The sequence below is a fragment of the Triturus cristatus genome, chromosome 2_1, assembly GCF_964204655.1.
Source record: "Triturus cristatus chromosome 2_1, aTriCri1.1, whole genome shotgun sequence".
In the NCBI taxonomy this organism is placed as follows: Eukaryota; Metazoa; Chordata; class Amphibia; order Caudata; family Salamandridae; genus Triturus; species Triturus cristatus.
The window spans coordinates 727,217,640-727,233,825 of record NC_140581.1 but is presented as its reverse complement, the minus strand read 5'-3'; the positions used below and the strand labels follow the sequence as shown (position 1 = coordinate 727,233,825).

At 42.6% G+C, this 16,186-nt stretch overlaps 1 protein-coding gene across 1 annotated transcript in view; it reads right to left on the bottom strand.

The window, feature by feature from the left end:
* PRR16 (proline rich 16) overlaps nucleotides 1–16,186 on the bottom strand; it is a 1,148,678-nt gene that overhangs the window by 415,430 nt on the left and 717,062 nt on the right. Inside the window, exon 2 of the mRNA XM_085632661.1 lies at nucleotides 13,331–14,211. Within this exon, the coding sequence (XP_085488787.1) occupies nucleotides 13,456–14,211 (756 nt within the window). The 3' untranslated portion in view covers nucleotides 13,331–13,455. The remainder of the gene's footprint in view (nucleotides 1–13,330; nucleotides 14,212–16,186) is intronic.

Sequence of the window (16,186 nt, the reverse complement as noted above, 5' to 3'; positions counted from 1 at the left end):
TTCCCGTTGTCCTTCCTAAATTCTTGTATTTGTTTCACAATATTCCCATTCCACTCCTCAACAGTTTTTTTCACCTGCTCCGATACCACCACATCAGGCTGGTTTAGGGTGGCGGGAGGGCCAGGGTTAGTTGGGACACGCTGACCTTACCATTTGAAAGAGGGGGATTTGGGGTTTCCAATTGTGAAATGTATTATCTGGTTGCACAGAGCAGCTTCACACATTCCTGGTACCACCCAGATGCGTGGCTCCCCTACACCAGACCTGAGGCTGACCTGGTGCTCCCAGCCCCTCTGCATATGGTGTTGCCACAGGGGTATCCCTGAGACCCCCGGTATATCCAAACAGTATCCACTACTAGCTGGGCCTGGCAGAAACTAGCGCCTGACTGGAGGGCACGCTCTATACTCCGCTGAGATCCCCATCATACACAACCCATGGCTTCCCATTACGGAGTAAAAATTTGTTCAATGCACACTGACTTCATATTCCTTAGACAAGATTGGAGGCCTGTTCCCGGAGGTTCATGTTTTCTCTACCACAGAGAGTGGGAGGTTTAGTCAGGCAACATTTATGGACCAATTTATTCTCAGAAGGGTTCATAGGGCGCTCAGAGCTAAGATTCTGGAATTCCCATTGGAGTCCGCCGAGTCCTTCCCGCCACTAACCTTATCAATCATGAGCACTGGGGGGTGACCACCTAATTTCTAAGTTATATAGAGCATGTATGCTCTAGTCCCTAGTAAGGATGCCAAGATCCGTGAGGCATGGGAGCAGGACCTTGAGCACCCAATACAGGACTCCCACTGGTCCTTTTGTTGTACTTAGACCAAAGAGGTCTCCCTAAACAGTAGAGATAAATAAATCCATTTTAAATTTTTGTGGAGGGTTTATATGTCCCCGGTAAAAATGTATTCTATCAACCCCAACCGACCGCACAAGTGCCTTAAGTGCGGAGGGCCGCAGGCCGATTTTGCTCACATGACCTGGAATAGTACTAAGATTGGGGATTACTGGAGAGCCATTTTCATATTATTATCAAATATGACACAACTAGATATAGCCCCTATGCCTGAGGTTGCCTTGGGCTATGTGCACGATCTCCCGAAAAAGCTGCGTACATTTATTGCCATAGCCCTCTTGCTCCCAAAAAAGGAAATAGCAATCAAATGGGGCAGCAGAGTCACCCCTACAACAAAAGCATGGCTTAATAGCCTCACATTTTGTAACACAAATTGTGAACTTTATGCAACAACCAAACCCCCTGCATCTGGACCCAAAGATATTTTGGGCCCCCTAAAGAGCTACTTGCTGGAAATTGGCTCAGTCCCTACTTCACAGCAGCCCGCAGGGATAGTTCCCACTGGAGTGGGGTAATTCTGCACTACTACATTTCTTTATGGATAGGTTTACTGTGTCAAGGAAGATGGGGGGTGGGCCTGTGGGGGGGTGTTTGTTCCCAGGGTTGATCGGAGGTTTGTTATACAGTATATGATGTATATGCTGCCCTGAGACAATTGTGAGGTATATGTGGGAACATATCTTCTCAGCAAATACTTCTTTTTTTGCTTCATTGACGCAGTGATTAACCATGCAATGTTTGTAAATATTTATGAAAAATTGTAAATAAAGTTTTTTTTAAAGTAATTCAATTCAAGCTTTCATTGTGTGTGGCTGTCGAGGTGGAATACACAAAGCCCAACTGGCAATTACACCCAGACAGGTGACCAGAGACAGAAGGCAGGCACAAAATGGCTAAGGCAAGAGAATGCCCACTTTATAAAAGGACAACAATTAAACAAACAGGGGTAACCCTATAACCCAAGGAACCTGGGCTTTATCAACAAAATATGAACAATGGTTCCGAAAGGAGGAAGTAATTATTTATACTTGAGAGAAATCAAACTTCACAAAACACAGCATTAGTAGATCAAAAAAAGGGATTAATCAATATTACACAATGAATAATATTTGCAAAAAACCAAATAATTTATTTTTAGAGATTCATTTGAGTATCAACTCAGTTATCAATTCATTGGAATATGAACGGAACATGAAGAAGGCTGTATATACAAAAATATTGACAAAGAAGCGACGCAGTGACAAAGTGAATAAGGTGACTGAGTGTAGTAGTGAAGATGCAAGTATTTACAATATATATACGTGATAATCAATAAAATACACAAACAATTTTTGCAGAGATGCGCATGCAGCAGACGGATTCCCTTTAATTAGAAGATGAATACGAAAGACATCAGCTGAACTTGTGTCCTGATGTCTACAGCACTATAATCCAAATTTCTACCCTGAAGTCAGGTCCTTGCAATCAGAGTATAAAGAAAGAAAAACTTAAAAACTAGACTAAGACAAATCAGGACCCTCTACGATTCTGGCAGTGCCTTCGGATTGAAATCGAGTGGCAATAATTGCAATTTGGGAAAAATCTGTCTTGTCTCCTGAATTTTAGGCTGTTATACACTACCTATGTCCTGAAGAAGACCCGATACGACTATGCACAACGACTGGTTACTATAGGGTCGAAACGTTGACGGTTCTACAGTCCCGTATCAATTGGAACTCCTTGTATATACTATAAAACAATTAGGACATGTGGCTTACAAGGTTTTTCTTTTCTCCATAATTAAGCTGAGGACGTTTTTTGCGAATCTCTGCAAAAAAAATGTTTGTGTATTTTATTGATTATCACGTATATATATTGTAAATACTTGCATCTTCACTACTACACTCAGTCACCTTATTCACTTTGTCACTGCGTCGCTTCTTTGTCAATATTTTTGTATATACAGCCTTCTTCATGTTCCGTTCATATTCCAATGAATTGATAACTGAGTTGATACTCAAATGAATCTCTAAAAATAAATTATTTGTTTTTTTGCAAATATTATTCATTGTGTAATATTGATTAATCCCTTTTTTTGATCTACTAATGCTGTGTTTTGTGAAGTTTGATTTCTCTCAAGTATAAATAATTACTTCCCCCTTTCGGAACCATTGTTCATATTTTGTTCACTTTATAAAAGGGGCATTTTCCGAATTGTCATTTAAAATATGACTTCACCATAAGTTAGGATTTTAAATTAGGATTCCAGAGACAGCAAAAGTGATCCAGTTATATCTTCCCATTTTGGAATTACGGTTATAAAATGTAATACGGTAATCCCAATGTTATCTTATGGGAGAGATAGGCCTTGCAGTGCTGAAAAATGACTTTGGGAGTTTTTCACCAAGACATGTAAACTTAAAAGTACATGTCTTGCCTTTTAAATGCATTGCACCATGACCTATGGATTGTCCAGGGCCTATTTTAATGGTGACTTATAGGTACAAAAAGGGAAGGTTTTGGCCTGGCAAAATGTTTAATTTGCCAGGTCGACATGGCACTGTAAATGGCACACACAGGCTGTGCAATGGCAGACCTGAGACATGGTTAGAAGGCTACTTAAGTGGGTGGCACAAGCTGTGCTGCAGGCCAACTAGCAGCATTTAATATACAGGCCCTGGGCATATGCCTTGAACTTTACCAGGGACATATAAGTAAATTGAATATGCCAATTGGATATGAGCCAATATTACCCTGTTTAGAGGAGAAAGCATGTGTACTTTAGCACTGGTTACCAGTAATAAAGTGTTCAGAGTCCTAAAACCAACAATAACAGGGTCAGAAAAAGAGACAGAGAAAGGCAAAATGTGTGGGAGGGACCCAAGGGTACAAGCTCCTCATCCTATCATCCGAAAGCACAACCAGTTTTGCATATTACACAATTGCACCACTTTCTGTAATTATGTGCATAATTACTCTGCATTAAAAAAGTATTTTCCTAACTCACTTATATTGTTTTGACTTCTACTCCTACTTATGAAAAAGGCACAATTGTTGGGAATTGTAGAATGAAAGTGGTATATCCACAATAGAAGAAAAATGCATCAACATGAAGCTTGTAATTGTTTTCAAAATATAGTTTAAACCGTTTAATGAAAGTCACTTTTAAATGTAGATTCACTTCAGAATATATGGTTACTTTCACATAGACATCTTCATTGCAATGAGCTCTATAAGAGAAACAAATAACTATACTGTCATTAATGTTTTCTCTACTAAAGACCGAATTTTCCAGATTGAATTGTTCAGAAAATCTGATTATCTTTCACTCAATACCTTTTACTCTTTAAACAGCAGTTTTAATCCCGTTCGGCGGCCTGCACATTGTTTGCTGGTAGAGGCATTGTGACTTCACAACTCAATCACAAGATCATACTATAGTCGAGTAGTTATTACAATGTTACAGGTGAGTAGGATGTTGCGACTAGACTATGATATGAATATTATGGAAAGATTTTCATCATTCAGGTATTACAAGTTTCCATATATTCATTTCCTTTCATTCTGATTCTAGCAAAGCTATTACCCTATTCTCTCTATCCTACATGTGATCAAATGTATCACGCCCATTCATAATTGAAAATAAAACGATTGTGTAAAAATTGAAGATTTCATGTCTGTAATTTCAGAGTGATTATTTTCACCATGTTCAAATTTCTTGTATGAATTAATTTGCAGTATATTCAAAACACTTGTTCAGTTATTCACATCATTACGGCAATTCATTCAAAGTACAATAATCTAGGAATATAATAGACACAAGATGATTTCCAAATAATAAAGACTGCGATATTTCAAATGCCTCTCCAAGCTTTACAGAAATATTTAATGACGATTCTTTAAACGTGTGGATAGTGGGATTCTACTGAAAACTGAAACATATTGGAATCTAGACACTTTCTTCAAATGTATTTGTTCTATAACAAAAACATGAAAAAATTGTCAGAAATGTTAATATGCGTCTTGACAGTCTAATTTCAAACACAAGGTATTCTTCTGTAACTCTGACGCTTGACAAACACAATGTATAATTCTGTAAGGGCCTGTGGCACGTACTAAAATGCCTTATTTATACTAGAGTGGATATAGCAGTGAAACATGGGCTGCACAATGGACCAAAACATCTATACAAAGTAGGAGGGAATGCTTATACGCCAGCAAAAGACAGAATACCAAATATATACATGTATGTATGTATGTGTATATATATACATATATATATGTATAAATTAATATATATAGATAGATAGATAGATAGATAGATAGATAGATAGATAGATAGATAGATAGATAGATACACACACACACACACAAACATATACGTGACCCCCTTCCTTTAAAAAAGTCCCTGGGGATGGATTTCCTGGAGCCAGGTTCTTTGGCCAACCTCCAACCAGGTACGTCTGAAGGCCATGTGCAGCGTGGGGTGGACTGCATGCAGAGGGTTGGTTGCAGGGCACGGCCACAGGCCAGGCCCTTTACCCAACCCTCGCTGTGTACGACCGAAGGCCCTGCACAGAATGGGGATGGCTGCATTTAAGAGGGGTGGCCACAGGGACTAGCCACAGGCCAGGCCTTGTGGTCAACACCCCACTGTGCGTGACCGAAGGATGTGCACTGCATGGGATTTGAATTGCATATGGAAGTTAAATATTACTTTACGTTAAAACAAACCTAGAAATTTGCTGAAAAGCCAAAGGTTTAAGTAACAATATAGTTATGTGAAATGTAACAATGCAACGTTTTAAACTCTAAAAACCACATAACGTCACCAGTAATAGTTACCTAAAGTAACTAAAACTTGTGCCCTAAGGTAATTATAACTCACACCCTCACCAGGCACCACTAATTCTATGTCAGGACCGGAGGCGAGGATTATGCTATCCTTTCTTCACTTTATTGAATAGCAGCCACTTTAAAGTCAAACAACTACTATTCCCATGAACCATAGGGAATAAACCTTAAAACAATAGAGTGTCGTCCACAGATAGAATGTCCCATCCAATGCACCAATCAGGAGTCCCCAGGATGCTGATAGTCCTCTGTCTGTGACCATACTTCCTCTTTCTTTGCTGCTTGCAGCCCAGATAAGTCACCCTTTTTTCTCTTGAGCTTTATTTGTTACTGCATTGTATGTCTAGACAATTATAACTGCCTTAATTTGCTTATGCGCTTGATGGATTTGTTATTTGCTTAAACGCTATTGATTTGTGGCTCGGTTCTGTCCGTACGCGGACATTCCGCGATTTCCGTTTCCCTCACGACGTTGGTGTAAAGGGCGCGCGCGCCAGTTCCACTGACGCGCGTCACCCGTGTTTTGTGTGCTTAATCTTGCCTTTTGTGGCAATATCACTGATTGCTTCTTGCGAACCCCGCTACTCGGCGCTTCGCTTCGGCCGTGGGAGTCTTTCAGCTCCCTAGCTGCCGTATTTGGTGCTGGCTTGCGGTGTCTTCAGGACGCCACCAGAGGGTGCCTGACGGCGTTCTCTGACGCGGCGTGTGCATTTGGGATTCCGCAGATTCCTTAACGCGTCGGAACCCAGCGCTGCACCGCCGTGTGGGAGCCTTGTCTTCTGTCTGCCTTGACACGGGTCTGTGCTTTGCCAGTAGGCAATTTCTTTAACTCTTCACGCCCCCGTTTGAATGCCCATTTATTCGGGACAGTATTTGCCATTAGGCAGCATTGCAGAGTTCTCTGCCTGGGGGTTCGTATATTAGGCCAATAACGCTCTGTTTTCAGCAGGATCAGTATCGCAGTTCGTACTGCAGGGACTCATTTAAGGCAGACTGCCCATATCATTATTTTTTCTGCACCAGGGCTGTTGGGGTCCGAGGCTCTCGGGCCTTTTCTCAGCGAGCACCGCCCGCCCATATTTTGGCTGCTACCCAGCCCCCCTTAATTAAGGTTCACCACCTGTTGTCTTTACCTGCCCTATTGGCCATTGTCTCTTACTTGCCTATAATGGAGACCTTTCAAGACAACATTTATCAAGACGATCAGTGGGAAGAGGACCCTCTGGCGGCTCTTCCCTGGGGTGATGACTTCTATGACGTTGTTGATGAGTCCATCCACAAAGCTGTGGAATTGGCCATGACCCCTCTGGAGGAGCGGTTATCCCGTAAGATTGACCAAGCCTGCGAAAAGCTGGTCAGGGCCGCACAGGCCTCATCCTCAGGCCTTCCTCACAATGATCCTGCCTCAGACGCACATCCACCTCCGCCTAAACGGGCTAGGGACGTGGGGGCGAATTCCAATGCCTTCTCCCACCTTAAACAGGCTTTCATCTCCAGTTGTGTTCCCACAGCAACCCCCTCTTCTGTACTACAACCAATACCCTCTACCTCATCAGGCGGGGATCCTGATGACCAAGGGGACGCAGACACCTTTCCTGAGCAGTCCCGTCCATGGCTCCCTTCCAAGTCGGCACCGGCTAGTGACACAAACCTGTGCGCGGACATGCTGGACCCAGATGATGTCTTACACCCGCGCTCCTCAGACTGGGCCCCCTCTGAGAAAGTCGCCCTGTATGTGGCCAGCAGGTTCCGCCACCCGCTCGAACCTGCAACTCATAACTGCCTTAGGGCAGAGTGTCCCCGCCCTTCTTTGGAGGGGAAGGTAGCCGCCACTCTGGAGATTGACCCCAGAATGGCTACCTTCCTACACAAATTTGTGAAATACCATAAAAAGAGTATAGACAGGTCCTGGCGAGCCTGTCAAGATAAATTATTGGATATCTTGGGGCCTGTTACCAAAATTTGGGATATGGCAGAAGAAGCCAAGGTTTCGGATTCTCTCATATCTCCAGAATATCTCTCCTCATGGGTCCAGCGTGTAGTGGTGTTCCTCAGGAGCGCCAACTGCGCGCTTTCCACAGAACGGCGCAGGTCCCTTCTTATCAAAGTGGACCCCAAGCTAGGGGACCTGGCGGACACTGAGGCGGGACCAGTTGCTCAGGGTGGCCTCTTTGGTGAACCCTTTATCAAGGAGCTAGGGAGGTTTGTTAATACCTTCACCTCCCTAGATAGGGCTCAAACTTCCATCAGGAAGGTGTTTCGTCCTTGCGTTTTCAGGTGGGTCGGACGAGATAGGGGCCGCTTGTCCAGCCGTCCCAACCAGAACACAGGTCAAGGCTCCAATCAAGGACAATATCAAGATCAAGCCTGCTTTGGAAACTTCTATCCCACCAGGGGCCGAAGAGGCAAGAACAGAGGTGGCAGAGGAGGAGGCAGCTCCATTTCTTCCGGTGAGTGTTCTCCCTTCTTCCCTTCTAAAAGTGGGGGGCCATCTGGCACATTTTTTCCCAATGTGGACTTCTATCATGGGGGGACGCTTGGGTTCTACAGACAGTAAGGGGTTTTCATATAGAATTTCAAGGAACTCCTGTGCAGGCAGTACCTCCCCGACCACTTTGTTTTTCTGAGGTAGACGCGGGTTTGATCGACAAGGAGGTCCATGCCCTTCTCACCAAAGGTGCAATAGAAGAAACCCTGCCTCATCCCAGAGGTTTCCTCAGGAACCTCTTCCTTGTGGATAAAGTGGATGGGGGTCAGCGTCCGGTCATCAACTTGCGAGAATTCAATGAGTGGCTGGTTTGCCGCCACTTCAAGATGGAGGGAATCTCCCTCCTTCGAGACATTATAGGGCCTGGCGACTGGGTGGAGCGTCTCGACCTCAAGGATGCTTATTTGGCGATTCCCATCTTTCTCCCTCATCGCCAGTTCCTTCAGTTTCATTGGCGCGACAAAACCTACGAGTTCACCACCTTTCTCTTCGGAGACTCATTGTCTATTTGAACGACATTCTGCTCATGGCGCAGGATCCGAGAACCCTTTCTCGGCACCTGCAAACCACTGTAGATCTCCTCCAGAACCTGGGGTTTGTGATAAACCAAACCAAATCTACCATGACTCCCTCCCAGAGAGTGTTTTCCCTCAGGTTCTTGATAGACTCGGTGGAGTCCACTCTCAGCCCTCCTTCTCGCAAAATGACGAAGATTCGCCACGAGCTTCGGAGGGCTTTAGCGCTGACTCAGATTTCCCTCACACAATTAGCTCGGATAGTCGGTCTTCTGTCGGCCTCCATTCAGGCCATCTTTCCCGGCCTGCTACATTACAGAGCTCTGCAACGGCTCAAAGTGGCGCATCTCCGCAAGGGCTGCCCTTATTCCTTCAAGGTGGGTCTGACAATCGAAGCCAAGTAGGAACTTCAATGGTGACTCTCCAGCATAGAAGCCTGGAATGGGCGAGCCATTTTCGGTTCCGCGCCCGATATCGTTATCGAGTCTGATGCGAGCAGATCCGTATGGGGCACGACGTGTGGTGACTTCACCACGGGGGGTGTGTGGTCTCCTTCGGAGCAACAGTTACACATCAACTGTCTGGAGCTTTTGGTGGGATTGTTCACCCTCAAATGCTGGACTAAGGATTCGGTTCACTCCTGCGTACTTCTCAAGATGGACAATATCTCCGCAGTCCGGTATATCAATCATCTAGGGGGCACTCGCTCACGAGCGCTTTCGGACTTGGCAGCGAACCTCTGGCTGCTTGGACCATCAGATCTCGGTCACAGTGGAGTACCAGCCCGGCCAGGAAAATCAGGTGGCGGATTTCCACTCCCGCCACTTCCACGATCTGAGTCTCTGGAAACTACACCCGGGAGTGTTTGCAGATCTCCAGAGTCTTTGGGGTCCCTTCTCGGTCGACCACTTCGCCTCACGTCTGGATCATCAACTTCCCCGGTTTTACAGTTGTAGGCTAGACTCTCTGGCGGAACAGACAGATGCATTCTTCCAGGACTGGCGGACTGAAGCGGGCTATGCCTTTCCCCTGTTTGCAATGATAACCTGGGTCTCAGCCCAGGTTCGTCGTCAGGGAGCGACCATTGTGCTCATTTCACCGATCTGGAGGTCTCAAGTTTGGGTTCCAGTTCTACTGGATCTTTCCTGGGATTGTCCAATTCCACTCCCCCACTTGCCTGCTCTTCTTCTCAGTCCGGACGGATGTCCTCACCCATTGATCGAACAAGGCTCCCTGACTCTAATGGCGTGGCGGATTACAGGGGACGATGGGCTGTCCCGGGCCTTTCGGGAGCGGCTCAGACTTTCTTGTTCAAAACCTGGGCAGACAGCACACTCGAGAGGATGGTCTCGCGTATAGGACCATCAATACCTTTAGGTCCGCCATTTCCGCTGGTCACGGTTTGGTTGATGGTTCACCTGTCAGAGAGCATCCTTTGGTTTGTCGCCTCCTCCGGGGTATACGTCTCTCACTTCCCCCGGAACCTCATTATTCCCAGTTATGGGATGTCAACAGAGTTTTGAACCTCTTCCAGTCTTGGCAACCGAATAGATTCCTATCCAGGAAGGAACTTTCGGCAAAGATGTCCATGCTACTGTGTATGATTTCTAGCAGGCGGGTCTCTAATGTCAGAGCTTTGGATGTGTCTGGTAGAATGTTCTCTCCCACTGGTGTAACGTTTACCATACGTAGACGCACCAAATGTGGGACAACTACTGTCTCATATCCCGCTTTCCCGGACTCCTCCAAACTATGTGTAGTTGCCTGTCTCAAGGCTTATGAGGAAATCAGGGACGAATTGAGGCCTCCTGGGGAGCGCCAGTTGCTCATTGCGCTCAAAAAGCCTCATAAAGCGGTGTCTTCCCCCACGATTGCCAGTTGGGTCTGTTGGATCATGCAGGAGGCAGGCATAGATTTACAGGCTTTTGGTGCTTATTCTACGAGAGGAGCTATGGCCTCCAAGGCTTTTACCCTGGGAGCTCATCTGGAAGACATCCTGAATGTAGCGGACTGGTCTTCAGACTCAACCTTAATGCGGTTTTACTTCAAACCGGTTATTGACATGGCTCGTTTGGTCGTGAGCAAGCTTTAAACGAGTATAATCCTCGCCTCCGGTCCTGACATAGAATGAAAAATTTCCTAGCTAACTTAACGGAAAGTTTCAATTCTATTAAGGACTCTGAGGCGAGGATTATCCCACCCAGGGTACAACTTGGTTGCTTTCTTCCCTCCCACATATTGGAGTAAGTAAAGTGTTTATGTGAATTTATTGTATTGCGATCTTGTATATGCTTTGACGCATTCTCTCCTCAGGGCTAAACCTTAGTCACTCCTGTTGCTTACGCCTTCTTTTAACTTTTCCAGGGGATTCGAATAAACAAGACTCCTGATGCGAATTTGCTGGCTGACTGAGCGACGAAAGAGGAAGTATGGTCACTATCAGCATCCTGGGGACTCCTGATTGGTGCATTGGATGGGACATTCTATCTGTGGACACTCTATTGTTTTAATGTTTATTCCCTATGGTTCATGGGAATAGTAGTTGTTTGACTTTAAAGTGGCTGCTATTCAATAAAGTGAAGAAAATAGCCTAATCCTCGCCTCCGAGTCCTTAATAGAATTGAAACTTTCCATTACGTTAGCTAGGAGATTTTTCATTACCCCACATATTACATCACTCAAGACATCTTCTGTGACATCATTGATAATATCACTGCAACATTTGCGGTGAAATTATGGATGAGAAAACTGTGCATGATGGACTAGAGTTACAGGTACCTTAGAGCACGAGTTACAGTTACTTGAGATAACTATAACTAATATCAAACAGATTTGAATTGCTACTTTCCAGAATATTTTGCTGCACCTAAAGTGCACTCTAGCACGGCTTCTGGTATGACCTAATTTAGTCATAATATTGATACATAACCCATAGGCTATCATTTGGCACACAAATTTAATTGCAAAACTCACAAATCTGCATGCGGAAAATCTCACAGGCATCTAGCGATACCCATATTTCTGTACCAGAAAGTGCTCTGAACTGACCGCAAGGCAACATGTTTGCAGTACTAGACACGTTTGCAAGTTAAAAACACATTTACCATTGTCAGTTGAGTCAGAAAAAAATGTAATACTGCAAATCTCTAATTTAGGAATTATTATTTTCAAAAAGTCTCAAATTACTATGAGGAATTAAGATGACTTGGATTACATACACTTGTTGCATTGTTCACATCATAAGGTCAATATTTTTTATGGTATGTCATGGTATGTTATATGGATTTGTATAGCACAATTTATCACCCGAATGAAGAAGAAGAATGAATCTTTATTGTTTAAGTTAATTAAAACCATAACAGTATTTCGATAAAACCAAACAAGTTGTAAAAAGTATAATATACATGTTAAAATCATTGATTGCTGGTAGTATGTTTACGGATGAGGAAATCGTCGAGACAATTTTTCACCAATGTAATATACATAGTAAAATTGATGGTCAGCAATAATACGCTTACTGGCCGACAAGACAATATTTAGACAAGTTTCTCAAGGGTTTTTACTTTTTTTGGTGATAAAATGCAATTGTACTAGTTAGGATACTAGTTCAGATTAATTTCTCATATAAGAGTAAAAATGTTACCAGATTACAGTTAAATTGAGGGTCGTTTGGCTCAAGACACTATAGTATGGCGGATCTGCAGGTGCGAATGGTATCCAGGAGATGGCAAGGTATAATAATTCAGAGGTATAATAGACAAATTATGATTTTCAATGCCCTATGCACAATGTAAAGATATTTCCTCAAAGTGGTTCACCTACATGACTCAATTAGCTCCACTTTAATCCTATATAGTTTAGCCCTGGGGCAATTATCATTTCTGACAAGACATTTCTTTTGGCCTGCAAGATGTCTGTAGTAGCTCTGCTCACTGGACACCGAACTGTTAAAGTTTGCATTTTAATTTCCTTTATGCCAGCTAAAGCTTGGTAGGGTAACAAGTCTCTCATTCCAATTCCTGCTAGTAAGTTGCCAAAATGTAGTATAGGAAGCATAATTAGAAAACAGGTAAGATAATTGCCTTGTAAATGCGAACAAAATGATAATGCATTCCCTAACCATTTGAGGTAGACTCTACATTAGTCATCCAAGTGAGGGACGAATAAATATGGTGGACATGTTGATTGCTTGCTCATTTAATACCAGTTAATTTGCCACAGTAGAAGATCAAGATACATACCCTTAAAAGCATATTGTAAAATGATGTATAATGACGATCTGAAACTATAATATCCATCAAGTTTACTGCAAATTGAAAAGATTTTGAGTGGGATTGTGCACAAACATTCTGTTACCATTTTGTATCAAAAATATCCAGAAACATAATTGGTGCATGATAACTTGCATTCATTTCTCAAACTTCCTTTTGAAACCTATCTTACTGTAATAGGAAAAAAATCCTCCTATGACATGAGATATGGGCTATCCTTGTCTATAGAAATATTTTCTAATAAGTTTGAAGACTATGTAGTCATTAAAACAAATCATTCTTTGGTTTAATTACTGAAATAAGTATTCATTACTATGCATAAGAAACTTGCATCAATAGAAATTATTTTTAATTTACTTACCAGATATTCGCAATGACACTTCGTGTAATAAAGGTTGTAATATAGGTGGTCATTTTTTATTGCTTGAGTAGAAAGTGCTCATGTCTTTACGTAAACAAACGAAAAAGTTTTTTAAGTGACTAAAATCACACAGTTGTAGTTGTTGACTTCCTCAAGATGGTCTTCTGCGGTTTTGGTGCAGTGGGCGGAGGCACAGTTAGAGGCCTGAGAGGTGGGAAGCTGTTACTCTGGCTTACCCCCAGTCCCCCATTTTCAAGAGGAAGAGATGGCATTGGAGGTGGTGGTGGTAACGGTGGACAATGATGAGGAAGTTTTTCCAGTTTGTGGTTGGGTTCACCATGCAGATGTACCTCCCTGTTTTTCATGTCATAGCGAACATCACAATCCGGGCAGTAGCCATGATACTGCACTTTTTCACTGAAACGTACCCGTTCCCTGGTTGTAGTCTGATGGCACCTGTCCTTGTCAGGTCTATGTGTCAAAGAATGAAGAGGAATTTTATCAAAATTACTGTTAGGAATAGAACAAACATCTCCATTTGGGATTTTCTTGGGGCCTCCTGGCAATCCTCCATTTCGAAGCAGCGTCCCATTCGTTTTTACAGGAATAGGTGGTGGATGAAGTCTATGTAAATCTTCACATTTCACCGGCGTTAGCCGTGGTGGAGGTGGTGGTGGATTGTGTTTTCTAAGGACAGTGAGAATGGCTGATGGATGGGCTGGTGGCTTGATGAGTGGTGTATTCGCCCGCACTTTAATCTTATCGAAGCTGGAAGCCGTTGTGCTACTTGAGCTGCTGTTTAATGTGTCAGTTTTGGAACTGTCAGTCATCTCTTCCTCCAGCTGTAGGTCCGATGTCAAAGTGTCTATCTGGTCAACCACCTTCAAAGAAAAATGAAATAAACAAATCACTATTTTCAAATATTACACTTCCAAAAAGTACTGTATTATTTACTAAACTGTAGACAATATTGTAGTTACTGTACATGCCATATAGAGTCACTATGTTAATGTCAAGGAAGCCATAGTACAACTTTCAACATTCTTAAGAATTGCACTCAGTGCAAATTTCAAAACAGAAACACAGACGCAAGGCCTGACAGACAGGCAAGGAGGCTAAATTGTTTTAGTTGCCTACTTCCAGCAGGTGTTAACGTAATTTGAAGAAAACATATTGCAGCTTTTACTCTTGTTACACACAAACAAATACAACCATGTGTATTTACATTTGAAAATAAAAAAGCGATGCATTTATTAAATCATAAAGTAATGCGCAAACAGTAGAAAGGTTCCTATGTTACAGAAGGTAATTTCTAGTAGTTTGTGAAGTCCTTATTGCAACTCTCCCACTCTATTTAGATGTTATCATGTTTAACGCCTTTAGAGTCTATATCAGAGTGTGGATGTGTTTAATAACAAGCGACCTACATTCATCCATGAGTTGGCATGGATAAAAGGAAAACTGATATGTACAGCATAACACGGGTGTTAAATTAGCAAAGATGCATGTATGGGTCAACATGCATCACTGTACTGTGAAAGGTATGGGCTTTGATGTAGCCTCCAACTTTTTGAATTACCATCTACCCGTACTTATGATAAAAGGCAATAAAGAACCATATGACAAGCAAAACAAAATCAGTAAGCCCCCCCCAAAACCAGTGGAGTTATGGCTTGGTTGAATCAGAGCGCAATATGATCAATCAAAACAAATCTTTCTATTAACCCAAGTCCTGCCCAACAATTGTTCGAGTAGTGGACATTTAGATAAGGCATCTTTATCAAGGGAGCAACCTGGGTTGTGGGCCTTTATATTGCTGCCTGCATGCCCAGTTAGACCTGAAAATACTCTTCAGCCTCATTTGGGTACACACTCACAAACACAGGGAAAGAGGAAAGAAAGGTATGATGAGCGAATAGACATATTTTAAGTTACCTGCTGGCCAGTCTCCTATGGAGGCCTTATTCATTCCGCAGGAAAAGACCTCCACTTTTGCAAATGTATAAGCACTACTGAAACTGGCAGTGCTGACCACTTCTTGAAATCCTCCTCCAGGAAGGTCCAAACTGAGGTGCTATGGTGAGCAAAAAATCAATGGGTTGGAGTGTTACCCCAAGCTATTGCATACTATCCTGTCTGTCATTCCATTGCAATAAAAGTAAACTTATTTTTTTAATGTAGTTCATTGTTCTTAAATTAAGTTGTGTTCAAATAAACGTTTTAAAGTTTGTTGAGAGTTGCCAATGGTCCCCTAGACCACTGCCTGCTCCCTAACAATCTTTTTCAACTACACAAAGGGAAGGGACTTAAATGGACCTTTCACTTTTGTGAATGGGTTACTACAGAAGATTGATGGGGAGGGTGGTAAAATATCAATGTTTTGCAGTCGGATTTCAGTTCCAAAACACTGAAAGATACATACTACGATTCAGTATTTTAAAGGGAATCCATATACTGAATGGATATGCATTCTGCATCCCATTTTAGGAGTATGAACACCTTTTCTGACTCCTGAAATTGGAATAATATACAGTAAAGAGGATGTTAATGGTCACAAATGTAAACTGGAGCATTTTTGACCATTAAAATGCATTGTGCATCTAGCCCTAAGGCTTTCGGTGGTCGAGCTTTTGATCTTCACATAAACTGTCATAAATATCCACATTTTCACTATGTTCAACCATCTGAAAGTCCTTAAATCTAATGTCTATTAGTCCTTCTGCATTTATTTCCCAAACCATCAATGACCACGCTGACTCCCAATCAAGACCCCATTGACAGCAAATAAGTACCTAATGCTAACTATTATCATAATCATCGTAAAAACAGTATCTTTAAATTATTTTGCTGCTGAAT